Source organism: Vicia villosa, linkage group LG3 (assembly GCF_029867415.1).
Source record: "Vicia villosa cultivar HV-30 ecotype Madison, WI linkage group LG3, Vvil1.0, whole genome shotgun sequence".
Taxonomy (NCBI): Eukaryota; Viridiplantae; Streptophyta; class Magnoliopsida; order Fabales; family Fabaceae; genus Vicia; species Vicia villosa.
This window is the reverse complement of record NC_081182.1, coordinates 179,720,663-179,746,876: the sequence shown is the minus strand read 5'-3', so window position 1 is coordinate 179,746,876 and position 26,214 is coordinate 179,720,663. Positions and strand designations below refer to the sequence as shown.

The 26,214-nt window shown below is 34.8% G+C and overlaps 1 protein-coding gene, 1 long non-coding RNA gene and 1 pseudogene across 10 annotated transcripts; all 3 read right to left on the bottom strand.

Moving 5' to 3' along the window:
• Positions 1-16: 16 nt before the first annotated feature.
• Positions 17-13,413, bottom strand: LOC131659465 (probable glycosyltransferase At5g03795; annotated as a pseudogene).
• A 245-nt stretch (positions 13,414-13,658) lies between these two features.
• Positions 13,659-16,179, bottom strand: LOC131662636 (uncharacterized). Of its 9 annotated transcripts, none has more exons than XR_009301780.1 (8): positions 15,945-16,179; positions 15,634-15,667; positions 15,423-15,497; positions 15,105-15,144; positions 14,775-14,928; positions 14,557-14,661; positions 14,315-14,446; positions 13,659-14,079 (listed from the first exon to the last, which is right to left on the bottom strand). It is a non-coding gene; the product is annotated as an uncharacterized LOC131662636 (long non-coding RNA). The 9 variants fall into 9 exon arrangements; XR_009301781.1 differs by lacking the exon at positions 15,105-15,144 and adding an exon at positions 15,030-15,104; XR_009301783.1 differs by having other exon boundaries at positions 15,030-15,144; positions 15,634-16,179.
• A 1,175-nt stretch (positions 16,180-17,354) lies between these two features.
• On the bottom strand, positions 17,355-21,600 carry LOC131659463 (flavonoid 3'-monooxygenase-like). The gene is made up of 4 exons (XM_058928652.1): positions 21,089-21,600; positions 17,860-17,935; positions 17,457-17,659; positions 17,355-17,411 (listed from the first exon to the last, which is right to left on the bottom strand). Exons 1-4 carry the CDS (start codon positions 21,536-21,538, stop codon positions 17,355-17,357), a joined length of 786 nt encoding a protein of 261 aa, XP_058784635.1. The 5' UTR covers positions 21,539-21,600.
• Positions 21,601-26,214: the final 4,614 nt, after the last annotated feature.

Below are 26,214 nucleotides of genomic sequence, written 5' to 3'. Positions count from 1 at the left end.
CTCAAACTCATATCCATTATTTTTTCACATTTATTTGAAACACTCTATAATACATAATTGAGTGAAGTGTCATGTGAAACAGCTCATACTTCAGAGGTTTTGTATGCCAAAGGAAATGTTTCTGATCTCTTCTGACATTGAGTTGTAACTTAAGATACCTCTCTTCAAGCACTGAAAGAAGTATCTGTTTCAAGTTTGGAATATCTTTCTCCGCAAGGATTAATAAGAATGCATCCTAATTTAAAACCTCAAAAAAAGATGGCATACAGTTGTAAGATATGATCACAGGTACGCACTCGTAAAATATGGCTTCGATCACCCGAGGGTTGTTGACTTCATATCCCTTGGGGCATATGCAGTATTTGCTACTCTTCATGTGTTCGATGTAACTCATTTTGTGTGCAACACCATGAGGCATTGGGTTGACTATCTTCATCTCAGGGTCTTTGTCTTTCCAGCGCTTTAGCAATATCAGACGCAAATAACTGTGCATGTTTCCAGCAAGAATGGATCTTTGCTGAGGAGGCTTTCCACCTATATCTCTTCGAGGATTTCGTACCGAGCGAACCATAGTTTCTGGAAGAGAAACGTCTCTTCATATTTTAAAGCCTTGAGTTATATCAGAATTGCATAAGGCTTTTATGCAGTATTCCATATGATGCCTTGTTTCGTATGGATCCTGCATCATGAAATGTAAGACTTTTATCAAAGGAATCCAATTCAACCATCAAAATCATAACAGAATAATATCTGTCGTATCTATATAATCATTCAAATACCGACGGAGATTTGTCCGATTATGAGTTACGTACATAAACGGAAAACTCTAACATACGTGATCTAAAAGGCATATAGAATAGGTGAGGCTTTGCAGGATCCTTCACAATGAATTGCTTATTTTCCTCCATCAACATCATAAACCAACCCTCCGACGCATATAGTCCCTTAAGTATAGGTTGATGAAATATAGGTTTTTTTCCTTCCATGTATATATATACACTTTTAACGTGCGTTCCATCAGTTCATAGCTCCTGCATATGCAACAATGAAATAAACTTACTTTAATTGAGTTCATATTCTGTTCAACAACTTCGTTCATCGTTAAGCTTACCTTTTGAACATAGAACGATTGCAAAAAAGAGGAGCATAAAGTTCCTTGTCATGTGTTACCATAAGAGCAAGGTCAATCTCTGACCTTGCAGCAAGAATTTCCAGATCAAATTTCGATGACCACCTTGGTCTCTGCAATCAAAAGTAGAATTCAGAATCAAAATAATCAAAAGTCCATAACAATAACTTGTCAAGTTAGCAAAAAGAAGTTCATAATCGACAAAGATAATAATTTCATTAGCTCTTAAGAATTTTGCAGCTTTACTTCTTTCTGAAAGAACAACAAAAATTAAGCAAATGCTCAACAGATTGACTAAACTCCTGACTCATTCCAATCAAGAGCGGTGTCATTGATTGAGAAACAATTAGACAGTAGTCCAGAACCAAGAATAAATGTAGCAGCTACGCATGAATTCAAAAAAAACCAAATCGACCTACTTACTAAACCGAACGTGCATAACTCATTAAAACCGGATTCAGCACAAAAGCCTTAACGGAGAAAGGGGATAGCAAAAGTTGTAACAGAAAGGTAGAGAAGGGAATATAAGAAGAAAAATTTCCATACCAATAACAAAACAATGGAAAAATTACCTTGTAAATGGATCTTCCATTTTCGAAAGTGGAATCAATGGAGCCTTCAATGTAGCATTCTTTAAAGTAATGTGTACCAACATGATGTCAAAGTGTATCCGGTGCACCATAGAATCCACAGCCAGAGAAGGAAGCTTTGTCGCCTGATATCCTAAACACCACGGCTCGCGCTCTCATCTAGAATGTCAAACTTTTCGGCACTGCAAAGATTACAAAATTTTGAAACTCTAAAAGAGGGCTAAAATTGTTTCTTCCCTTGATGTCAGTCAACCTTTTGATAACAATATAGTAGAAACCTTGTATCTTTTCTATGATCTAGCAGCACCATATTACTTTTCTCCAACCTTCTCTTTCAACATTGCTATGAATTTATCCTTCTCTTTTTTACTGTCATTCCTTTTTGTCCCTCTAAAAGGACATCAGTCCTTTAGTTCCTCCAATGGGACAAATGGAGAATCTTGCATAGAAGTAACCTTCAAAGGAAGCGTTAGAAATTGTTAGAACAAGATTTGTTCTTATCAATTATCTTAGTTTTGATGATAACAATAATATGAATTTTGCTTAAGATAATATGGTACTCTAATCCAATGCAATTTCCCTTTCAGGAAATATATAAAGAGTACGCATAATTCAGCGCTCAGAAGATGTGTCTCGAATGGTTCAGCATGCAACATCAGAACATGGTCTGGCAAGACATCAGAAGATGGTCGAAGCAGAATCAGAACATGGGTCTATGGAAGCATCAGAAGAACATGAGATCAGAAGCACTGAAAATCAGAAGATGGTATCACGCTCAGAAGCACTTCAAGGTCAGAAGATCAGAAGATGCTGTGCACCAAGCTGTTTGACTCTGATGATATTCAAACGTCGTATTCACAAACATCAGATCAGAAGGAAGTACACGTGGCAGACTACGCTGACTGACAAAAGGAACGTTAAAGCTACTAAAGGCTACGTCAGTAGACACAGCGTGAACAAGGCTCGAGGTAGTTGACAAAAGCGTATAACATTAAATGCAAAGCTGTACGGAACACGCAAAGCATTAAATGCATTCAACGGTCATCTTCTCAACGCCTATAAATATGAAGTTCTGATGAGAAGCAAGGTTAACGATTCTGCACAAAATCAACTTATATCAAACTTGCTGAAACGCTGTTCAAATCTAAACTCAGAATCTTCATCTTCATCAAAGCTCACTACATTGCTGTTGTAATATCTTAGTGAGATTAAGCTTAAATTGTAAGAGAAATATCACAGTTGTGATTATCGCTTTTAAGAAGCATTTGTAAACTCTTGAATAGATTACATTAAGTTTTAAGGAACTAGAGTGATCAGTTGATCAGTATACTCTAGGAAGTCTTAGCAGTTGGCTGAGCAGGAAGTCTTGGCAGTTGGCTGAGCAGGAAGTCTTGGCAGTTGGCTGAGCAGAAAGTCTTAGGAGTGAACTAAGCCTAGAGTGATCGTGTTGATCAGTAGACTCTAGAAAAAGTCTTAGGAGTGAACTAAGCAGTTGTTCCTGGAGTGATCAGGTTGTGATCAGAAGACTCTGGAAGACTTAGTTGCGGCTAAGTGGAAAACCATTGTAATCCGTGCGATTAGTGGATTAAATCCTCAGTTGAGGTAAATCATCTCTGCGGGGGTGGACTGGAGTAGCTTCGTTAACAGCGAACCAGGATAAAAATAATTGTGCATTTTATTTTTATCGCTCAAGATTTAAAGTCACACTTATTCAATCCCCCCCTTTCTAAGTGTTTTTCTATCCTTCAATTGGCATCAGAGCGCCGGTTCTAAGGTGCAAGCACTTAACCGTGTTTAGAAAAGATTCAGGAAGAGAAAAACGCTTCATTTAAAAGATGGTTGATGAAAGTGAAAGGACTATACCTACACCTGCATCTACATCTGGCTCTGCTGAGCAATACAACGGTAACAATGGTTATACTAGACCGCCGGTATTTGATGGTGAAAACTTTGAATACTGGAAAGATAAACTGGAAAGTTACTTTCTGGGTCTAGATGGTGATCTATGGGATCTTCTGATGGATGGTTACAAACATCCTGTAAATGCCAGAGGCGTAAAGCTGTCAAGGCAAGAAATGAATGATGATCAAAAGAAGCTTTTCAGGAATCATCATAAATGTAGAACTGTTTTGCTGAATGCTATCTCTCATGCTGAGTATGAGAAGATATCTAACAGGGAAACGGCCTATGACATATATGAGTCCTTGAAAATGACTCATGAAGGAAATGCTCAAGTCAAGGAGACAAAAGCTCTTGCCTTAATCCAGAAGTATGAAGCCTTCAAGATGGAGGATGATGAAGACATTGAAAAGATGTTTTCGAGATTTCAAACTCTTACTGCTGGATTGAGAGTTCTTGACAAAGGATACACCAAGGCTGATCATGTGAAGAAGATCATCAGAAGCTTACCCAGAAGATGGGGTCCTATGGTGACTGCATTCAAGATTGCAAAGAATCTGAATGAAGTTTCTCTGGAAGAGCTTATCAGCGCCTTGAGAAGTCATGAAATAGAGCTGGACGCAAATGAGCCTCAAAAGAAAGGTAAGTCTATTGCATTAAAATCAAATATCAAGAAATGCACTAACGCTTTTCAGGCCAGAGAAGAAGATCCTGAAGAATCAGAATCTGAAGAAGAAGATGAACTGTCCATGATTTCCAGAAGGCTAAATCAACTCTGGAAGACCAAGCAAAGGAAGTTCAGAGGCTTCAGAAGTTCAAGGAAATTTGAACGTGGAGAATCTTCTGATGAAAGAAGATTTGACAAGAAGAAGGTCATGTGCTATGAATGCAATGAGCCTGGACACTACAAGAATGAATGTCCAAATCTTCAAAAGGAAAGTCCCAAGAAAAAGTTTCATAAGAAGAAAGGTCTTATGGCAACCTGGGATGAGTCAGAAGATGATTCAGAAGATGAGCAGGCCAACTGTGCGCTGATGGCGACAGAAGATGACGGATCAGAATCTACATCAGAATCAGATTCTGAAGAGGTATTTTCTGAACTTACTAGAGATGAGTTAGTTTCCGGTCTAACTGAACTTCTGGAACTCAAGTCTCAGATTAGTCTCAAATACAAAAAGCTGAAAAAGCAATTTGAATTTGAAACAAAGAAGCTTGAGTTGGAGAATTCTGAATTAAAAGAAAAACTTTTAAAATTATCCAATAATGTTGGATCTCCTTCTGATTCAGAAAAATCCACTCCTAGTCTGAACCATATTCTGAAAGAATATGATTTAAGTTTCAGAAAGTTCTTATCTAGAAGTATTGGCAGAAGTCAGCTAGCTTCTATGATATATGCTGTGTCTGGAAACAAAAGAGTTGGCATTGGTTATGAGGGTGAAACCCCATACAAACTTGAACCTGTTGATGAAATGAAAATTACATACAAGCCATTGTATGATCAGTTCAAGTATGGCCACTCTCATGATATTAGGCACACCTCACTGCACAAAGTTTTCACATAACACACACTAAGAAGCATGTGACACAACCTAGGAAATATCATGAAACTCACATTAAGAATTATCATGCTGTTCCTCTTATTGATTATAATGTCAAACCCAAGTTCAATCAGAACTTGAGAAAATCTAACAAGAAAGGACCCAAGAAGATGTGGGTACCAAAGAAAAAGATTATTTCTTTTGCAGATTCTCTTGATAACAAAGAAGACAACATTCAACATGACTTGACACCTGGATTCAAGTTGGTCTCAACACTTGAAGGGAAGAAAGATTGTCTTTCAAGTTCTGGTTCTTAAATCTGTTGAAGAAACTTTGTTTGTAGGAATTCAGAAAAGAAAGTTTATTAGTCTTGGAACCATCTGTTTTGTTTGTCTCTAAAGCATTGGTGTTTCATTCTTGATTTTTCTGATTGCTCTAAATGCTACAGAATATACAACATTGAAACATTAATTGTGGACAAATCAATAAACATCTGTTTTGATGATAAACTTATTTCTGATGAAACAAAGAGCTTAAGAATTTCTGCAGATACAGTTTTATCTTATCAGAAGCTGCAGAACAAAGAAGTGAACCTCCAGAAGCTGTGTATATAAAAAGTAATGGATCAGAAGATCATTCAGTCTTATATCAGCACACTTCAGAAGGAGTATTTCCAGAAGAGAAACTTGATCATCTCAGAAGCAGTGATCAGAATCTGAAGGCGTAAAATCTCTCTGATGTTTACAGCTGTCATCTATTATCTGATGATGAACACGTGTCTGTACGGTTTGTACAAAGCGTGCAGTTGAAAAGACGCCGACCTAGGTAACTGTTTTAAATCATTTCATTTACCACGTTCTCTCTCCTCACGTCACTCATCATTTAATAAAATTGATTTCTCTTGATTCTGAAACTGTTCAGTTTAATTCTTTTATTGTCTTAAAATCCGTTCCTATATATTCATTTCAAATCATCTCATATTTTTTTTCGCTCCTTTGTCTCACTTTCTTCCTGCATACATTCTGTCTGAAAGCCTCTTAGTATTTCTGAAACCCTAACCGAAAACCCAATTTTTGTTCTTCTCTCTTGATCGTTCTGGTTCAATGGCTGCTTCTTCATCTCATTTTGCTGGTTCATCTACTCTTCTTCATATGCACGATGAAACACACCAGGAACTCACCCCTGTTGTTGCATGCTCCATCCCCAAAGACAAATTGGAAGTTTTGTGTGAACTCATGGTCGACTTTGATAACCTTGAAGAAAATCAATTTCATCTTAAGGAAGACATCATCTTTCAAGGATGGACCTCGTTGTTTGCTGAGTTCGTTGGACCTGTTTATCCGGATCTTGTCAAAGAGTTCTGGGTACATGCTGTGGTTGCACCAAAAGCTATTCTCTCCTTTGTCCATGGAAAGTCTGTCGTTGTTACTGAAAACATCCTAAGAGTGATGTTTGACCTGAAAAATCCTGAAGGGGCTTTTGAATCTGATCAAAGAGAAGATGTGGAAGATATTCTATCCACTCTCTATTCAAATGTCAAGAAAACTACACATGTTAAGAATTTGAAAGATATCTACAGAATCTGGGCAAAGATCCTTCTCGGGTGTTTCTACCATAGGAAATCAACTCATGCCTCGGACTTCATCAGTAATGATCAAAGGTATATTCTTTATTGCATTGCCACTCAGAAGAAGGTTGATGCGATCTACATTATCTTCAACCATATGTGGAAAGCAGTAAAGGATTCCAGAAATTCCTTCAGAAAGGAAAATGCTGGAACAACCATTCCTTTTGGTAGGATTATTACAAACCTTCTGATACATTCCAAGATTGTTGAAAGTCTGGAGTCTGAAGGTATCATCAAAGATCTTGCTGTCATCACTGGATCTTGTCTGAATGCCTTCTCTTTAAAGAAGATGAAAATCATTGACACTTTTCTCAAAGTTCCTGAACCTCTAGCTGGAACAAGAACCATAAGAGAACCAGTTCTGGCTGACTTTGAAACCTTCTTCAATAGTGAGGTACCTGAAGTCAAAACTGTTTATCTGAAATCTCTTGAAGAGAATAAGAGCTTTAAATATCAAGACAAAGGTGCCCCTTTCAAAGTAAATCGCAAGAGGGAAGAAAGAACTAAAAGAAAGCATGATTATCCTTCTGTTGTCTCTAAGAAACAAGAGGTTTCTAAAAAGGTGATTGCTAATGTTGTTAAGGCCGTATCTGATGACTTTGAGAAAGAGAAAAAGAAGAAGAAGTCAAACAAAAATGATGAGATAGTTGAAGTTGTTGAAAAGAAGATAACCAAGAAAAGGAAAATGATTATTCAAAGCTCTGATGAAGACAATATCCCTCAAGAAGCTGAAAATCAACAAGAAGTTCAGGCTTATGCCAGAAGAAAAGAAATCTCTAGAGGCAAAGCAAAGATTATTGAAGAGCCGAAGAGTAAAAAGCTGAAGAAAACGGAGGACGTGACCAAAGCGCTTCTGAAAGGTTCCAAAGGTATATGCATCTCTGAACCTATTTCTGTTCCTGTTGTTCGATCAGAAGTTACACCAATAGAAGTTGTACCTACCCCTGAACCAGAAAAAGCCTCATCAGAATCACCCGTTGTTGTCCATATTCTTACACCACCATCTTCCCCTATAACCATTCCTTCTTCACATGCAAACAAATCCAATTCTCTTCCTCCCTCACCATTTCCCCTTACAAAAACTCCACCATCTCCTCAATCCATTCCGTCTCCTTCACCCTCCACTAATCTTGTCTCTGACCAAGCTGTTGACAATCTTGTTTTGAATATACAACCCCTTCAAACTCTCTTTCCATCTCAACCTTCTCCCTCCACCTCTCAAAACAATCCTTGTGATTCTCCTTTTCCAACCTCTGCATCACATGAGCAGCTGCTCCGTGATTGCAACTACACTCCCAAGCCTCGTCCTGAAGCTGAAGTGGTAGTGTTAGATTCTGATACTGAAGCAGAATCTTCTTATAGGTTGAATAGAGAACCTCATCCGTACTTCACTTCCAAACCTGCCTTTTCAAAAACCCAAATAAAATCCCGCCCCGTATATCCTATCGGTGTAGTTTTTGACAACATAAAGAGGAATCTCAGAAGTACCTTTGATACTCTCAGACTCGCTGAAAGTTCTGGATTGAATGATGTTGCTATGCGAAACTTCTGGAGGATCTTTCGCAGAGAATCAGATGCTCTGTTTTTAGAACTTCAGGAAGCCTGTGTAGCTGCTGCCCCACGGCCTCGTGGAATTCTGAGGAATTATGAAGACTTCTGGTTTGCTCGCCTCAAAGGAAGATATCTTTTGGAAGAGAAGCCCTTTGTGGATGAATTGGAAGTATTGAGACTGGCTGCTGCAATGGAAGCAAACCCATGCAGGGACATGGTTATCTGGATTCCTGAGTATCCTGTTCTGCTTGGAGACTTCAAGACCTTATTTGACTTTCTGAGGGAAAACCCTTCTAAGAAAGACCCTAGCTTGGTCATTCCAGAAGTTGTTGACCCACCAGAAGTTGAAGGTCCCTCTGCTCCAAGGAATCTAGCTGCCATTCTTCAGGCACTTGAGAATGGCGACTCGGAAATTCCTGCTGCAGAATATGGAGATGCTTCTATGCAAGAAGCAGATGCTGAAGATCATGTTGCTAAATCAGACCCTGTTGAGGACATCCCAGCAAATGATACTTCTATGGAAGCTGCAGATCATGTTGTCATTCCTGTGGTTGAAAGCGGTGAAGCTTCCTCTGATGAACCTTCTCGTCTTGCAAGGACTCTAGAAGCGATTCAGAGGAGACAGGATGAGCAAAGCTCACTCAATGACAAGTATGATGCTTTCATTGAAAGGCAAGAAGGACACAACAACGATGTTAAAGAGATGCTGGCCAAGATCTTATCAAGACTAGGGCCATCTTAGATTGAGTCTGTGGTGTTTCTTTCTTTTCTTTGCATCTGTTTTGTTTCTGTGCATCTGATCTTTTCATCCTGTACTTTTGTACCCATTGGTTGAACCCTAATGAAATCATCTTCTTCCTCCATGTGTTCTGTTTTGTGCATCTGAATCTTTTTATATATTCTTTTTGATGTTATGACAAAAAGGGGGAGAAAGATAAATGATAAATGATTTGATTAAATCTATCAGTTGCTGGGTAAAGGCTCCCACACATTCACTAACAAGAACTGCAAGTTCTATATGGTTTAAGTGTTTTGCAGGTACAGAGAAGTGAAGTGAATCTTCAAAATGATTTGATTAAATCTATCAGTTGCTGGGTAAAGGCTCCCACACATTCACTAACAAGAACTGCAAGTTCTATATGGTTTAAGTGTTTTGCAGGTACAGAGAAGTGAAGTGAATCTTCAAAGCAAACACTAGAAGCAAAACCATGGAAACTGAAGCAAGCTGAGTGCTGTCAAGCTTCAGAGATCAGAAGCAAGAAAGAAGAATGAATCAGAAGCACTGATAATAGAATTTGAATATCATTGTCTATCCTGTTATGACAAAATTCTATTTGCCCTGATACATATAATGTTATGGCTCTGATACATTATTTGCTCTGATACATGTTTTTAGCCTAAATGCTCTGATACATTTGGCTCTGATACATATCATGTATTTGAATATACATTTTATGTTCTAACTCGTTCATGCTGACTTTTGTCGTTTAGTTTTTGTTCTGTAACATTTCAGGATGTAGAGATGCTCAGATGATGCTCTGGTACATTCAACAATGTTCTGATACAAATCTAGCATGAAGTGATGTCGGTAGACATTCAAAGTTCTGAAGCTATCCGAGGGAAGCAGAAATCAGAAGATGTGAATGTTCTAAAAGATCCAGTAATTCAAGTTCTGAAGCTGTCCTGAATGGAAGCAGAAGTCAGAAGCTGTGAATGTTCTGAAGATCAAAGAAATTCAAGTTCTGAAGCTGTCCAATGGAAGCAGAAGTCAGAAGCTATGAATTCTCTGAAGGCAGAAGCTTATATGATCGTCTCTACCGAAATAATCAGGGAAGTCTTTTATCAAAGTTCTTCGAGTATTTATTTCAGGGGGAGATTATTTATCTCAGGGGGAGATTGTTAATCTCAGGGGGAGACATATTCATATGCTTATGCTATAGCTGTGTAATTTGTCTTTTGCCGTCTACTCTTTCTGATCGCAAATTCATATCATTTATATATGTTTTTGTCATCATCAAAAAGGGGGAGATTGTTAGAACAAGATTTGTTCTTATCAATTATCTTAGTTTTGATGATAACAATAATATGAATTTTGCTTAAGATAATATGGTACTCTAATCCAATGCAATTTCCCTTTCAGGAAATATATAAAGAGTACGCATAATTCAGCGCTCAGAAGATGTGTCTCGAATGGTTCAGCATGCAACATCAGAACATGGTCTGGCAAGACATCAGAAGATGGTCGAAGCAGAATCAGAACATGGGTCTATGGAAGCATCAGAAGAACATGAGATCAGAAGCACTGAAAATCAGAAGATGGTATCACGCTCAGAAGCACTTCAAGGTCAGAAGATCAGAAGATGCTGTGCACCAAGCTGTTTGACTCTGATGATATTCAAACGTCGTATTCACAAACATCAGATCAGAAGGAAGTACACGTGGCAGACTACGCTGACTGACAAAAGGAACGTTAAAGCTACTAAAGGCTACGTCAGTAGACACAGCGTGAACAAGGCTCGAGGTAGTTGACAAAAGCGTATAACATTAAATGCAAAGCTGTACGGAACACGCAAAGCATTAAATGCATTCAACGGTCATCTTCTCAACGCCTATAAATATGAAGTTCTGATGAGAAGCAAGGTTAACGATTCTGCACAAAATCAACTTATATCAAACTTGCTGAAACGCTGTTCAAATCTAAACTCAGAATCTTCATCTTCATCAAAGCTCACTACATTGCTGTTGTAATATCTTAGTGAGATTAAGCTTAAATTGTAAGAGAAATATCACAGTTGTGATTATCGCTTTTAAGAAGCATTTGTAAACTCTTGAATAGATTACATTAAGTTGTAAGGAACTAGAGTGATCAGTTGATCAGTATACTCTAGGAAGTCTTAGCAGTTGGCTGAGCAGGAAGTCTTGGCAGTTGGCTGAGCAGGAAGCCTTGGCAGTTGGCTAAGCAGAAAGTCTTAGGAGTGAACTAAGCCTAGAGTGATCGTGTTGATCAGTAGACTCTAGAAAAAGTCTTAGGAGTGAACTAAGCAGTTGTTCCTGGAGTGATCAGGTTGTGATCAGAAGACTCTGGAAGACTTAGTTGCGGCTAAGTGGAAAACCATTGTAATCCGTGCGATTAGTGGATTAAATCCTCAGTTGAGGTAAATCATCTCTGCGGGGGTGGACTGGAGTAGCTTCGTTAACAGCGAACCAGGATAAAAATAATTGTGCATTTTATTTTTATCGCTCAAGATTTAAAGTCACACTTATTCAATCCCCCCCTTTCTAAGTGTTTTTCTATCCTTCAGAAATGTTTATGATCTTAAGTTTCAAATATGTTTTCAGAATGAGATTTTACCTCCTCTTCTTTCTTCTTCAAATGTTGCCTTCTCAGCCTGCAAGTGTTCTCACTAAATAGATTAACCTTCATTCAGCATTATACAGTTAGGACAATAAGGTTGGCAAATAGAAACAATTAACATCCTTCTTTTTCCCCAAAGTATAATTCTTTTGATATAGAAACAAATATATTATTTACATCAAAAAAGCTGGAACATAAATATGAAAGGCTGGAACAGTTTCACAACTCAACGGCTGAAATAACATCCAGATGGTAGTAAGAAAAGATAAGAGTAATACCGTTGGATCCCTATCTTCATTGTCCGCAGCTGCAGGTTTATTCTCTTTGACACTTAGTGTTTCAAGGTTTGTTCTCTTTCCAAAGAGATGAAACAATTACTTCAGGACTGAGCTTCTCAATAGGAAGTGTGCTTTTCGAGGCTGCAATTATGCATCATCAACATTATAAGACCAGTGAGTTAAATATTTGATCAGACAATAAATATTGATTCATTTTTGGTAAGGAAGTCCTTTATTCAGCAGTGTAAAATTCCCGCGACTGATATGTTACATGCTTTTCTAAAAGTATCTAAAAGTGACACTTCCTAGCTCTATTCAGTATTGAATCTACGGATAGTATTTCGGTACCTGTTAATGCCTCTGTATCAGCAGCAGTGCCTGCTTCACAACAACTTGTCGTATATCGGATTGATGTAAGTGTACGCCAAAGACACCCTTCCAAAAGGTCGCCACGGTCGTCCAAGATATGCATATGAAATTTCTTGTTTACTTGCGATAATGCATCTACAATGGCATTGGAGACAAATCAGTCGTGTAATACTTCAAAAGAAACATAAGATGAGATTGTTAACAATGGACCATGGTAACTTACACACCTCAAGAATACATAATCAGTTGTTTCCTACGATGATTTTCTAGCTTGTGCGGTACTGAAACTTTTCAATATTTGCATTGAATGTGACAGTGCTCCAAAAGAGAAGTGTTATTGCCAAAGATGAAGTCCATGCTTCCTTAAATATAGAAACAATATCAAATATTGTTTAACACAACACGACCTCTTCATCTCTGTTTCTTTTCAATTATCAAACCTCTATATCACCTTCTTTTCATCAAGCAAAATGAAAAGGCAACAACAAATCTAACAAAATACTCACAAAATTGTGGAAAATAATAAACAACAATGCATTGATTGAAAGTAAAGGGACTGTACCGAGCAGTGATGCATGAGGCTGTTGTTTTTGCGTTGATGATGATGTTGAGTCGTGAAGCTTCAAATTTTGTTGTGGATTTGTGTTGCTTTGAACTTCTCGCCGCTGTTTCAAATCGCAGGTGAATGCGAGGCTTTGATTTGCAAGTAGTGATTCATCGGTGATACAGTGCAGATGGAAGTGTTACTGCATGTTGAATTCGGTAACTGATCATGTATGGATTGCTGAAAACAACAATGCACGGGTACCCGTCTGTCTTATTATTAATGATATTGTTGAAAACTTCACACGTTGTCTCCAACTCTGATTGATTCAACTTGGGGACCCCTGCATTTCATATAATATGAATAAGATAAAATAGTTGATATGTAATGAATATGCAATACTAATTGGAAGAAATAGTCATCACAATAATACAAATAAGAAGACAACACAGATATATAAACAGATCTAATCACCTGCACAATTAAAACAATGACAAAAAAAATAAGTCATACTTACCTCCGTTAATATTCATTATTATGATCAATATCTTCTCGGACCCGGGGTCTGGAAATCGTTCTCCCGTAGTGAATTTTGACAGGAAAAGAAAAGAAAAATACATTAAAATTTAGGTGAAGAAGTGAAGCAATGTAAACACCACTGATTATACAATTTTGACACAGATTCTTGAGGTGAAGAAGTGAAGCAATAGAAACAATATTAAATATTGTTTAGCACAACAGGACCTCTACATCTCTGTTTCTTATCAATTACCAAACCTCTATTCCATTTCTTCTCATCAAGCAAAACGAAAAGGCAACAACAAATCTAACAAAATACTCATAAAATTGTGGAAAATAATAAACAACAATGCATTGATTGAGAGTAAAGGAACTGTACCGAGCAGTGATGCTTGAGGCTGTTGTTTTTGCGTTGATGATGATGTTGAGTCGTGAAGCTTCAAATTTTGTTGTGGATTCGCGTTGCTTTGAACTTCTCGCCGCTGTTTCTAATCGCAGGTGAACGTGAGGCTTTGATTTGCAAGTAGTGATTCGTCGGTGATACAATGCAGAAGGAAGTGTTGCTGCACGTTAAATTCGGTAGCTGATCATGTATGGATTGCTTGAAATATGACACAGATAATCGTCTAAGGAACTGTAGGGCGTGCCAGACGTGTAATCCATCGCATTAGCAGGGACACCTAATTCATTCAAACACTAAACTTAAAGCTCTTTAAGAACAAAATGTCAATATGCACTATCATTACTAACAAAATGTCCAACTTGAATGGAAGGTAAAATATGTGAAACCTAAAAAACAGAATGTACAAATCAATATGCTCAAAAACTGGTTTCCATTTGAGCAATATAGTTGTTAGTATGTTCAATATAAATGTGTTGTGAGGGCATAAATATATTAATTTAAAGCCAGCATACCTACACCACAACCTTCCCGAATCTCCATAATCATTGATCTTGAAGCTACATCTTTTGATGCGATAGGAGCATATATTTCCATAAACCTCCCACCTTCACTGTTCCTAAGAATTCCACCTTCACCATGAGAGCCTACAAAGTGTAAGAAAGAAAATGAGAAACAATGTATAATGCAGTTTAATTGGATAAAATACATGAAAGGATGCAATCCAAGGCAAGTCATATGTAAACTAAAAAAATACCAACCTACTGATGACATTCAACATCATTGAGTTCCTCCTCAGATGAGCATATACCACTGTGATTATTACGCATCTTTCCAGTGCTTGCTGCAGAGGCTCGATCTCCTTCATTTTCTCATCAAAGATAGTATGAAATTGCTTGATGTCATTTCATAGAATATTAGAAACAAAGAAAGGAACAATATAGAGACAAACAAATTAAATATATTATTACTTACGTTCAAATTGTTTGATGTTCATAATTCATTCAGTTTAGCATCTAGCACGAAAAGTTCATGAACACGAATGAGACCGTGAGAGAATCACGAATGAGATTCACCACATCTTGTCGCTAACATCAATGATATCCTTCCACTTCCTTCCGATGCTCATCTGCAATATAATTTCAAAACAAAAGCTCATATCAAATGTCATGGTGCAAAAGAGATGATTCAGATGATAATATTTTCGGATTACAGAAACAAAAGTTACACCGTGTGATATTGTGAAATGTGCTGCAACTTTGACTAATATTTTAGGTTAAATAGGAGTGTTTATGAGACAAAAACCTGTTTTTAGAAGGAGAAGGATTAGATTCACCAATAGTATCTTCAAGAAACAAAAGCTTAGACATTAAGAAACAGAATGTAGCTGAAGGATTAAATATTCACCAATACTATCTTCAAAAAACTAACATATAAAGTCAACAAATAATCAACATCAGCCAGCTAAGATACAGCAGAACCTACAAATCCAACCAACTAATATACAAAGTTCAAATTTCAAACATACTGAATTTCACAAAACAGAAACAAAATTTCACCACTAATCGAAGGTTAGATTATGAATTAGTCAAAGTTATTACTGATAAATGGAATGGGAGTTACCTTTTTGGATTTCTCCTCTTCCATTTTCTTCAAATCTCTTCTTTTTGCTTGTTCTTGAGTTCACGTTTTAGTGCACTGTAAACCAAAAAACAATGAATTTTGAAAACTTAAAGCATGAAAAATTCGATAGATGTGGTGATGGTGAAATCGATTTAGCAATGAGAGCAAAAAGGCTAGAGTTCAAATATCAAGTATAGTCCATGTTAAGTACCTTGTAAGAAGATTGTGCAGATTGGATGAATCTCCTAAAAGCCAAAGAAGATGGTTAGAGCTCCATTCAATTTAAACTATGGTTGAACAAAATCATTATCTTCAAAATACAAATCCTCCAAAATGCGAAGAAAAGAGAACGAAAGACCATTGTTCACGTTAAAGAACCACAAACATCAAACACAGTGAAATCACAAACATCAAGAAACCCAAAAGCTATTCATCATTTTCAATTTCACAAACCCTTCTGAAAGTTTGAGAGAGAAGAAGAGAGATTAAAGAGAAAATAACATAAATTCGGAAAGATCTCACCTAGCTTTGCCGATTCAGAGTTGTTTTAACCCAACATTCATCATCAAACGTACAAAATCGAACACCACAAATTCAAACGCGAACGAAGAAGATGAACGGGGGAGAAGACCATCAGAGGAGATGCATCGGACCGGAATCGAAGCAGAAGGAGATGAATTAGAACGGAAAAGGCAATCAGTTCGCTGGAGAAGGAGAGTGAAGCGCCGCCGATTTGGCTTGGAGAGAGAGGAAGGAGTTTTGTGAAACCGCTGTAGAAGAAGATTGGAAAGGGGGAGATGGAAATTTCGTAACCGTGAAAGAGGATGGGGTTTAAGGGTAGTTATGATGATAGTGGAAATTGAAAAACAGGAGAATGTAACTGTCGAATCATAGTGGAAGAAGAAGTTAATTTTGAGGATGCTGATGTGGATCAACCATAGAAGAGTTGCTGATGTGGATAGTCTAAGAAAGTCCCAAATGGTAGACTTTTCTTATATGATAGATATATATATTGTTGTTAATAAATAATAGTAATAGTTGATTTAAATAATAAAAATAATGTGTGTGACACTTTGAATTCTTCCTTTACTATTCTTTGCATGATCTTTCGTTGTTTCTCTCTCCAAATTAAATGCAAATATTAAATTATGCTATTTATATTTTCTCTTATAGTTAATAAAAAGTGTAAAGTAATCCTAATATAACATAACCAATTACTATCCTAGTGCACAGAAGGAAAAAAATAGAGGCCCAAGGCAGTGGCCTAGGTTGCCTACCCCTTAGGCCGGCCCTGGAAACAATACGTGATGAAAGAAATGTAGATTCGAATTCACTACACTCTACTTATTCATTTTTAATAGTATAATTATGGCTCAATTTTTTAAGTAAAAAATTATAATTAAGATTATAGTAAATTTTGGAAGGTTATATAATACTTTTAATTTATACAAGATTAAAATGTATAAGTCTTAGTAATGAATCTTATTTAATCACCATTTAAGTTAAAGATATTCTGCTATAATCTCTTTAACACACCATATTGTGGATTCTGATCAAACATTAAATTGAAAAATGCTTAGTAATAATATAAATACAAAGAAAAAAGTTAGGGAGCAAACAAAAATTATTGACACCCAATGTTCTACTTCCTAAGAAGACAGGTTAGGTAAGGATTAAAAAGAAAATGATAATGCAGAACATAATGTATAAAACTAATTATTTTTAAACTGAACATGTAACACACAATTATTTTTAAATGATAATGCAATTATTTTAAAATTTTAATAAACTAAGGTTGATTTTTCAACAGCTATTTATTTATAGGTAAACAGCTAGATTTTTTCAAATTAATGTTAATGCAATTTGATTTATAGGTAAACAGCTAGATTTTAATTTGGATTTTAGAAAAACATTAATTTGATTTTCTGTTTATTAAAATATAAATCTTTTAATTCTTATTATCAAATGTGAGAATGCAGTAAAATCTAACTATATGAAACAAATAATAGTAACTAGAATAGTTAGATAACTTACCAAAAGCAAAGCTTTGATTTCAGTATTTGTGAGTTTATTTCCTTCATCATCTCCTTCATCTCTAAGTGCCAACAAAGTAGTCAATAAATCTTTATGCTTCTCACTCTTAGAATTAGAAGTCTCATGTTCTTCGATAATGTTTGTTAAGAATGCATCAAATTTCTTGTGTAATATTTTCATTTTTGCTTGAACTCCTTGAAGGTCTAACCATTCCAATGAAGGGATGAACTCCAGCTAACACCATTGTTTCAAGAATCATATCCTTGAAGTCATTAGCAATTATTGCCACCCAATGTAAATACATGGAAAAAATATTAGGGACCAAACAAGAATCATATCCTTGAAGTCATTAGCTTTTGGATCATTACCACCATTCTCGTCATTGAACACTCTTCTTCCTAACATAGCCCTAGCAAGTGCATTGGTTGTGCATCAGAATAACTGCTTGCCAATTTGCTTGTCAATCTTGCTGTCTCTTCCTGAAAAGTGGAATTGATTAGTTTTATTCAGTCCGATTTAATTTTTATATAAAAAAATATTTTTTAAATTTATCGAATAATTAATATATTTGATATATATAAAAGATCAGATTTATCGTATCTGAAAAAAATATAATTTTTAATTAAGTATGTAAGTTTAACAACTTTAATATTATATTTTGAAAATAATAAATAAATAAATAAATATAAAAAATAAAAGTTTCCCACTTGCGTGTATATTTAATTTTGACAAAAACCATGAATAAGTACGAATTATTGGATATTTTTGTAGGTCAACTAAAAATGAAAGGTAGGTAAACATAGACAAAATGTCATCTTTTATATTACTACATTTTTAAATGGTTTTCTTATATTTTATCACTCTTAAATTTCAATTCAATTAATAAAGAAAAATTCCTTTTTTTTTTTAATAGTGAAGTGGTTTTAAGTTATAGTTTTCCTTTAAATAGTTGAAGTTTTTTATGTTTGATCTTATTGATGATTTTATCAACTAGATTAAATTGTCTTGAGTTCTTAATTTAGTCACGATTATATCATAAAATACAAAAGATTATATTTAATTACGAATTTAACAGTACAAACTAGTAATATGATTCTACAACTTAATTTATATAAAATTTTAAATTTTATGTTGTGTCTCTCTTACACATCCTTATGACCAGTTTTAAAGTTAATATTTTTATTGTTTTTGTTTTGAATAAATTCTTTAAATTAAAAATATATATTAAATATAAGTTTTTAACTTAACTGTTTATAATAAAAAATCATTTAAGTTATTATTGCCTAATAAAATCTTGAAAAAAAAAATTGTCTAATAAGATAACCTAAATTGTTATGAGAGTTAAACATAAATAAATAAGATAATTCACAAAATAGTTGACTTTTTTTAATAATAAAAATATAACAAAATAAAAGTAAAGTTATTTATTATAAACAAAACTTGTTCATGACTTATATAGTTCGTTCAAGAAGCAAAATATGGAAACTAATATATTTTATTATACAGTTTTTTTCCATATACTTTCTTGTTTCTAGTAAATATTGCAATGAATATTATTATTTACCAAGTCCTACAAATCATAAGACTAATAAATTTAGAAAATTTCTTTGGCCACCTCTCTATGGGGGTCACCCCCCGCGATAATTCCAAAATACCCCTGCTTCGGAAGTTCATTTTCGAAAGCGTCTTTTTTTGAAAAAATTTACATACTTCGGAAGTGCACTTCCGAAATACTGCGATTTCTGCAGATTTATCAAAACACTCCCCCTCCCCCAATCATTTACCCTAAATCAAAACAAAAAGTGGCAAAGGCGAAAATTTGTGCAAACAGAATTCCAAAGCTGCATCAAGGCTCCAATCACACTGTTAAACAACATTCAAAAGCCCTCAATCCTAACACTTTGTAAGTTTTGAAATTTTTAGATCTATTATTGAAATGCATGTTATTTAGGGTTTTAATTGCATAAATGATATATGGTTAGGTTGTTAGTAATATTTAGGTTGTTTAGAAGCATTTTGATTTGGTTTGAAGTTTGGTTTAGGGGTCTGTCATGGAAGTTGCCGAAAACTCCATCGCAGGGGTGTTTCGGAAGTTCATTTCCGAAAACACCTCCATCCTAGTTTTCGGAAATGAACTTCCGAAATGTATCAGAAGTTCAAATTTTTTTGTTTTTTATTTTGTCTATGCATATTAATCGTTTTCAATTGTTTACAGGAACATGTCAGGCAACCAACCAGCACGCAGGACTGCGTCTTCTAAAGAGGGCGCTAAGGGAAGAAAGGGTTCTTCAAAGAAGGAGGTGAAAGAGGTGAAGGAGGTGAAGGAGGTGAAGGAGAAGAAGAAGCTTTTGACTGGTTCTGCTTCTCGTCCCCTGGGGTCCATGGCTCGGACGTGCAGGCTCAGCCTTCAGGCGTGATCAACGCTGATGGTTTTGATACTGAGTGGGATGAGGATTGGTATAATTATCTTCATTCGGAGGAGTTCGCTCGTCGGGAAGAATAACGTGTTTTTATTTTGTTTGATGTGTATTTTGTAACGCTCGTCGGGCAGAATAACATGTTTTTGTTTTGTTTGACGTGTTTTGTTTTGTTCTGATTTCGGATTGTATCGCACAGTGTTTTTGTATTGGATTTATCATGTTAGTTTTTGGAAGTGGTAACCGGGGTCGGAACATATGACGGAGGAGGTGGATGTTCGGAGGAAGAAGAACCGGAGGTACGTCCACCGCGAGACAAAGGAGCCAATCAATGTAAGCTATAGTTTATCATTATCATCTGGGGACGTCATTTCTAAAAAATCAAGATTAAAAATAATAAGATTTTTTTCCCAATTTTTTGTAATGACGTCCCCTGATGATAATGATAAACTATAGCTTACATTGATTGGCTCCTTTGTCTCGCGGTGGACGTACCTCCGGTTCTTCTTCCTCCGGACATCCACCTCCTCCGTCATATGTTCCGGCCCCGGTTACACCTCCTCCGTCATTTGTTACTTACAGTAGTACGTATTTTTATTAAAAGAATAAAAAAACCTTTTGAAATTTGGAAGCCTTTTTTTCTCCCCACCACTCTCTCATCCCCACCTACCCGTGTTCAACAATATGTAACTTTAATTTTATGTAATATTATCGTTGTAATCTTCACCCGATTAAATAAAGCGAATTGTTGTTGTTTTTCATTTTATTCTGTCCAGACATATTTACGGAGGTTCATTTCCGAATTCTCCAAGGGGGGTGCGTTCGGAGATGAACTTCCGAAACACCACATTTTCTGAAAAGTAACTTTATTTCGGAGATGCATCTCCGAAATCAATATTTTATATTAAAAAAAACACGTTTTCGGAGATACATTTCCGAAAACACATTTTTTAAGAAAAAAAGTACAGTTTCGGAAATGAACTTCCGAAACAAGGGGTATTGTGGTAAATTCACCATGGGTGGACAAGAAGGTTAGGAGGTGGGTGAAGAAATTTTCTAAATTTATTTATAAGAAAATAATTTTATCTAAAGATAAAGCTGTAATAATCTTTAAACAAGTAGGTAAACTTCTAAGTTCAAATTCAAATGATAATGGTTTATGATTTAACAAACACAAATTTATAATTTAATACTTAGATTATGATATTAACTAACCTCACGTAAATGTTGAAATTCGGCCATAACTTTGTTCGAAAAGAGATGAACGGAAGAGATCTTTCGGAGCAATCTCCACCTTGGGCCATAAGGAGCAAACACAAGATCTTGATAATTATAAACCATATTTTTAGCTGCGGCATTAGGTGGTCGGCTACTAAAGTTAGCATCATAAACCTTTAAGAATTGTTCAGCCACGGAGGCGGAAGCGGCGACGATAACATCGACAAACCCTAATTTGAGGTGCATCAAAGGGCCATGAATTTGAGCCAAAGCAGCAATAGATTGGTGTGGGGCAGAGCCTACGTGAGGCATGTTACCTATTATAGGCCATGGTTTTGGTCCAGGTGGAAGTGGCAGTGAAGAAGAAGATTTTGTTGTGGATTTTAGAAAACGGTATATTAAGATAGATAATATGAAAGTGGAGAGTGCAATGAACCATAGAGACATGGTTATGATGATAAAGGACAAGGATATAAGGTTGTATGTTATTTTGAAAAGGAGAAAGAAAAGAAAGTAGTTGACGTTTTATTGTTGTCTGATTAACGAAAGGCTAAGTGGTTTGGTATTTATAGGACAATCATCCAATTTAGAATGGAATTTTTCATAATTGTTTACCATTTTAAATTTGTAGACTTAAGTAACAATCAAAATTGGTGTCAACGAACCGTGTGACAATGCGTCATATTTTATGTGATATGAGAGTCTATTCAAATTTCCATCTTTCCAAAAAAATTAAAAAAATGGTTTACAATATTGTATATGTTGCAATAGAGATATGTTGCAATATTGTATATTTAAATATTATTTATTTATATATTAGATTCTAATATATATATATATATATATATATATATATATATATATATATATATATATATATATATATATATATATATATATATATATATATATATATATATATATATATATATATATATATATATATATATGCTCATATGATTTTTGCACCAAAGTAAGATTATACTTTTAATCTTTGTTATTGAGAATGTTTGTATAATTATTATCAAATTAATTCCAACAAGTGGCATTAGAGTACCTCTTTATGTTTGATTTCAATTTGAAATTTGAAGTTGATTCATAAACATTTTGCAGTTAAAGATTATTTTGAGAAACAAAGCATATATGAAGATTTGTTATATATATTTAATTGGATTATTATATATAATTTATTGGAAAATCTATTACCTCTATATAGCACTTAATAGTAAATTTTAAATAGTGTGATTCAATTTTAGTATGTACTAAAATTAAGGTTTTGTCTCTTAAAATTTTAAGAAATTTGGATTCTAGATTTATTGTTTATTTATAAGCATGAGAAGATTTGTTTCATTTAATTTTTTAAAAATTTTGATTCTAGAATATTTATTGCTTTATTTAAAAATCATTGAGTATATCTATGAATTAATTTTAGTTTGAAATGATTTTTTGTTCCATATAAAGATTCAACTTTTATTTGATTCGAAATTGAATATTTGGTTTATAGTATGATTATGATGTTTGAATTTTAGAGTTATTAAGTTTCTACCAGTCATCTTCATTAGAGATGTTATTCAAGATATTGACGGATCAGTTAGAATTAAAATGACCAGGAGTCAATCCCACCGATATTACGCTTCAAGTAGTGTTAGTGCCTCCTCTAGCGACAGGCCTTTGGCCGCCAAGCGATCAACCTATTCCACCGTTAGAATTGATTTAGCCAGTGTGGATTTCAATCCTGATGTTCCTATCCCAATTTATCAAGAAGAAACCTCTAGATCACCTTCACCTACTGCTTCACAAGTTTTAGGTACCTTAACTAGAGAAGATCCTTTTATCATAAATAAAACATGGATTAGAAATGAGTTTAACTCAGATTACAATAAGAAAAAAGAGATTGGTATTTCTCTTCTTTTGATAAAACATTAACAAAATTATATTTAGAAAATTTTTATGAATTTTTAAGTTATCATGAAATTAATACATATTTCTTTACTTGGTTTGAATTATACTGTTTAGAAGAAAAAATTAAAAATCCATACGCTAATAAGATATCTTTAGATGTTAACACTAGAATTACTACTCAGTGGAAAACAATTAAAAAAGAAACTATTAGCTCTATACATCCACCTTTAGAAGCTATTAAAATAACACCACCTAAAGAAAATGTTGAGATAGAAGCATCTCCTTTTAAAACCATTATACGTCCCGATGAAACTAGAAAAGATATTAATAACGTTCATAGTCAACTTAACTTTACCAACCAAATTTTAAGTACTATGTCAAAACAATTAGAAAGGATTGAGGAGTTTATTCCTCATACTGCTGATATACCTTCCAACACACTTGATCCTACTAGACCCATATATCATTATGATATTCCCTCAAAAGAAAAACTACAAGGTATGTTGTTAGGACAAGAGTCCGATGAGAAAATTAATGAATTAATTAAAAGATTAAATGGTTTAAATTTAGGATCCGTATCCACATTACACACCATTTCTCACGAAGGAGAAAGTAGTAGTACATTAAATAAATTAGGGAATAGAGGCCCTAGGCCAAAAACTAGAAATTATTATCCTAGATCTTCATTTGCTGACTTGCAATTTGAAGAAAGGAGTAGCTTTGTAGGAGATAGCTACTCTGGCCAATCTATTGTTGAATGGAATATATATGGTGCTTCAGAACAACAAATTCTGGATACCATTCAACAAATGACAATGCCTGCTACAGCTTTTAAAATTAGAAGAAATAGCGATAAAAAGACCAAAGACATGATAGTCATGGGCTTTACTGGTCGATTAAAAGGTTGGTGGGATAACATCATTGCCCCAGATGATAAGTTAAAAATTGATATGGCAGTTAAAGGAGAGAATAATGAAGAAAATTAAGTTACAACTCTCCTATACGCAATTACTAAGTTCTTTGTAGGAGAACCTTTAAAACTTCAACAAAGAGCCTCTGATCAATTAATGAACCTTTATTGCCTTACCATGTCTGATTATCGTTGGTATAAAGACATGTTTCTCTCTAAACTCTACCTTAGATATGATGGAGCGACAGATTATTGGAAAGAAAGATTTATTCACTGAAAAGGTCAAAACCAATATTAAACAAAATTGTAATGGGACTCACTATGCCATAAAAGACCTACGACAGCGTTTTTTTTGGCTTTAAAAGCGCTGCCATAGGGGGCGCTGCTATAGGTAATAGCAGCGCCTTTTGTTTAGGCGAAAGCGCTGTTATAAGTAAGCCTAAGGCAGCGCTTTTACTTAAAAAGTGCTTTCACAGATAGGCCTAAGGCAGCGCTTTTTCTTAAAAAGCGCTTTCATAAATAGCCTAAGGCAGCGCTTTTGATGAAAAAGGGCTTTCGTTGGTGCTTTTAATAAATCTATTATTTTTATAATTTCTAAACCTGCATTTTTGGCAGCATTATTTCATGAACCTGTAATTTACCATTGTTATCTCATAAACCTCTAATTTACAATCGTAATCCCATTATTTCAGTAATCTCATTATTTCAACAAAAAAGCGATTTCGATTATATACAGAAAAGGCATTATAATTATACCATTACATTATATACCATTGTAATTAATCCAAAATATATATACACTGATTCACATATTTCTAACATGACCAAAACAACTAAACCAATTCACATTACATTATAACAATAAGAAAATCATCCCTAAACAACTAAATCAACCTAATTCATGGAGGTCTCTCGAAACTTAACTTACTGTTCATATATGATCAGAACTCAAAAACTATATAAGAAAACCTCATATATATTCGATCTCTAGCATCAGTAAACATTATATCTTATACCTTAAATACAAAAAGTGAGAAGTATATATAGAAGATATAGGAAAATGGTAGTTGCATGTGGTGTGAGTGACTAAGTGTGAGGCAAATAAACAGTCATGGCAGTCCTTAAACATCACCAGTTGAAACAGTCATTTTGTGTTATGAAGTTAAAGACACAAATAAACAACCATGGCAGTCCTTAAACATCACCAATAACAACAAATTATCAAAAAAACAAATAGCATTGCAAACTTAAACATCAAGAACTTAACGAATTCAATTCAACATGGAGGAAGATAAAAATCAAGAACTTAATGAATTCAATTCAACATTGAGGAAAATAAAAATCAAGAACTTAACGAATTCAATTCAACATTGAAGAAAATAAAAATCAAGACTTTAACGAATTCAACGAATTCAATTCAACATTGTGAAGCAATTGGGAAAAACGAAAATCATGAGTTTGATGAGAAAGAATCGATTATACCCATGATTTCTATACAATCTGATAAAAGCATATGAAAATTATTAGTTATCTCCTTTAGCAGATAGAAAAACAAAAACGGAATCCTTTTATTGAACACAAAAATTAGCTTCAGAGTTCTTGTCTCACACTTAATTTCAACTGAGCTAACAGGTGCTGATGCTCAATCAAAAGAGTCCACTAATACATATAAGCGCTTATCGAATAAGTGCTTATGTATAAGCTATTCTTATTAGTAACAGAGGAACATAGCAAAGAATAAGAAAAATAAATAGCAAAGAATGAGTAGATTTGAAATTGATTACCTTACAACTCGCAGTAGGGCTGCGTTTTTTGAGTGCTTCAGTTTCAGATTCAGTTTCTTTGTTTGGCCAAAGAAGAACAATGGATGATATCAACACCCTGGAAGTAGAACGAGAAATGACGACTGGGAATGGTAGGGTTTTCAGTTTGAGAAGAAGAAGAACGAGAATCGATTTGGGATTTTAAGGTTTTTCAGTTTTAGAAGAAGAAGAAGAACGAGAATCGATTTGGGATTTTAGGGTTTTTCAGTTTAAGAAGAAGAACGAGAATCGATTTGGGATTTTAGGGTTTTCAATTTTAGAAGAAGAACGAGAATAACAAAGAAAAATGTTCGTATGGCTGCTTTCTTATTATTTTAGGAATTTTGAAAGTTTTTAATTACCTAAGGCAGCGCTTTGTATTTGACCATAGACAGCGCTTTTTGAAAAGCGCTGACTAATGTGGTCCTATACCATCGCTTCTGTAAAACGCTTTCTAAAAAGACACTTTTAGCAGCGATTTTCAAAAAGCGTTGTCTAAGGTATGCCTT

What these genes read in the sequence shown, in the direction of transcription:
- LOC131659463 (XM_058928652.1), bottom strand. Translation starts at nt 21,538, where the DNA reads ATGTCTCTATGGTTCATTGCACTCTCCACTTTCATATTATCTATCTTA. An exon ending in AATTTCAACATTTACGTGAG is followed by an intron (nt 17,936 to 21,088) that starts GTTAGTTAATAT and finishes TCCACTTTTCAG; the next exon opens with GAAGAGACAGCAAGATTGAC. An exon ending in AATGCACTTGCTAGGGCTAT is followed by an intron (nt 17,660 to 17,859) that starts GTTAGGAAGAAG and finishes TGGAATGGTTAG; the next exon opens with ACCTTCAAGGAGTTCAAGCA.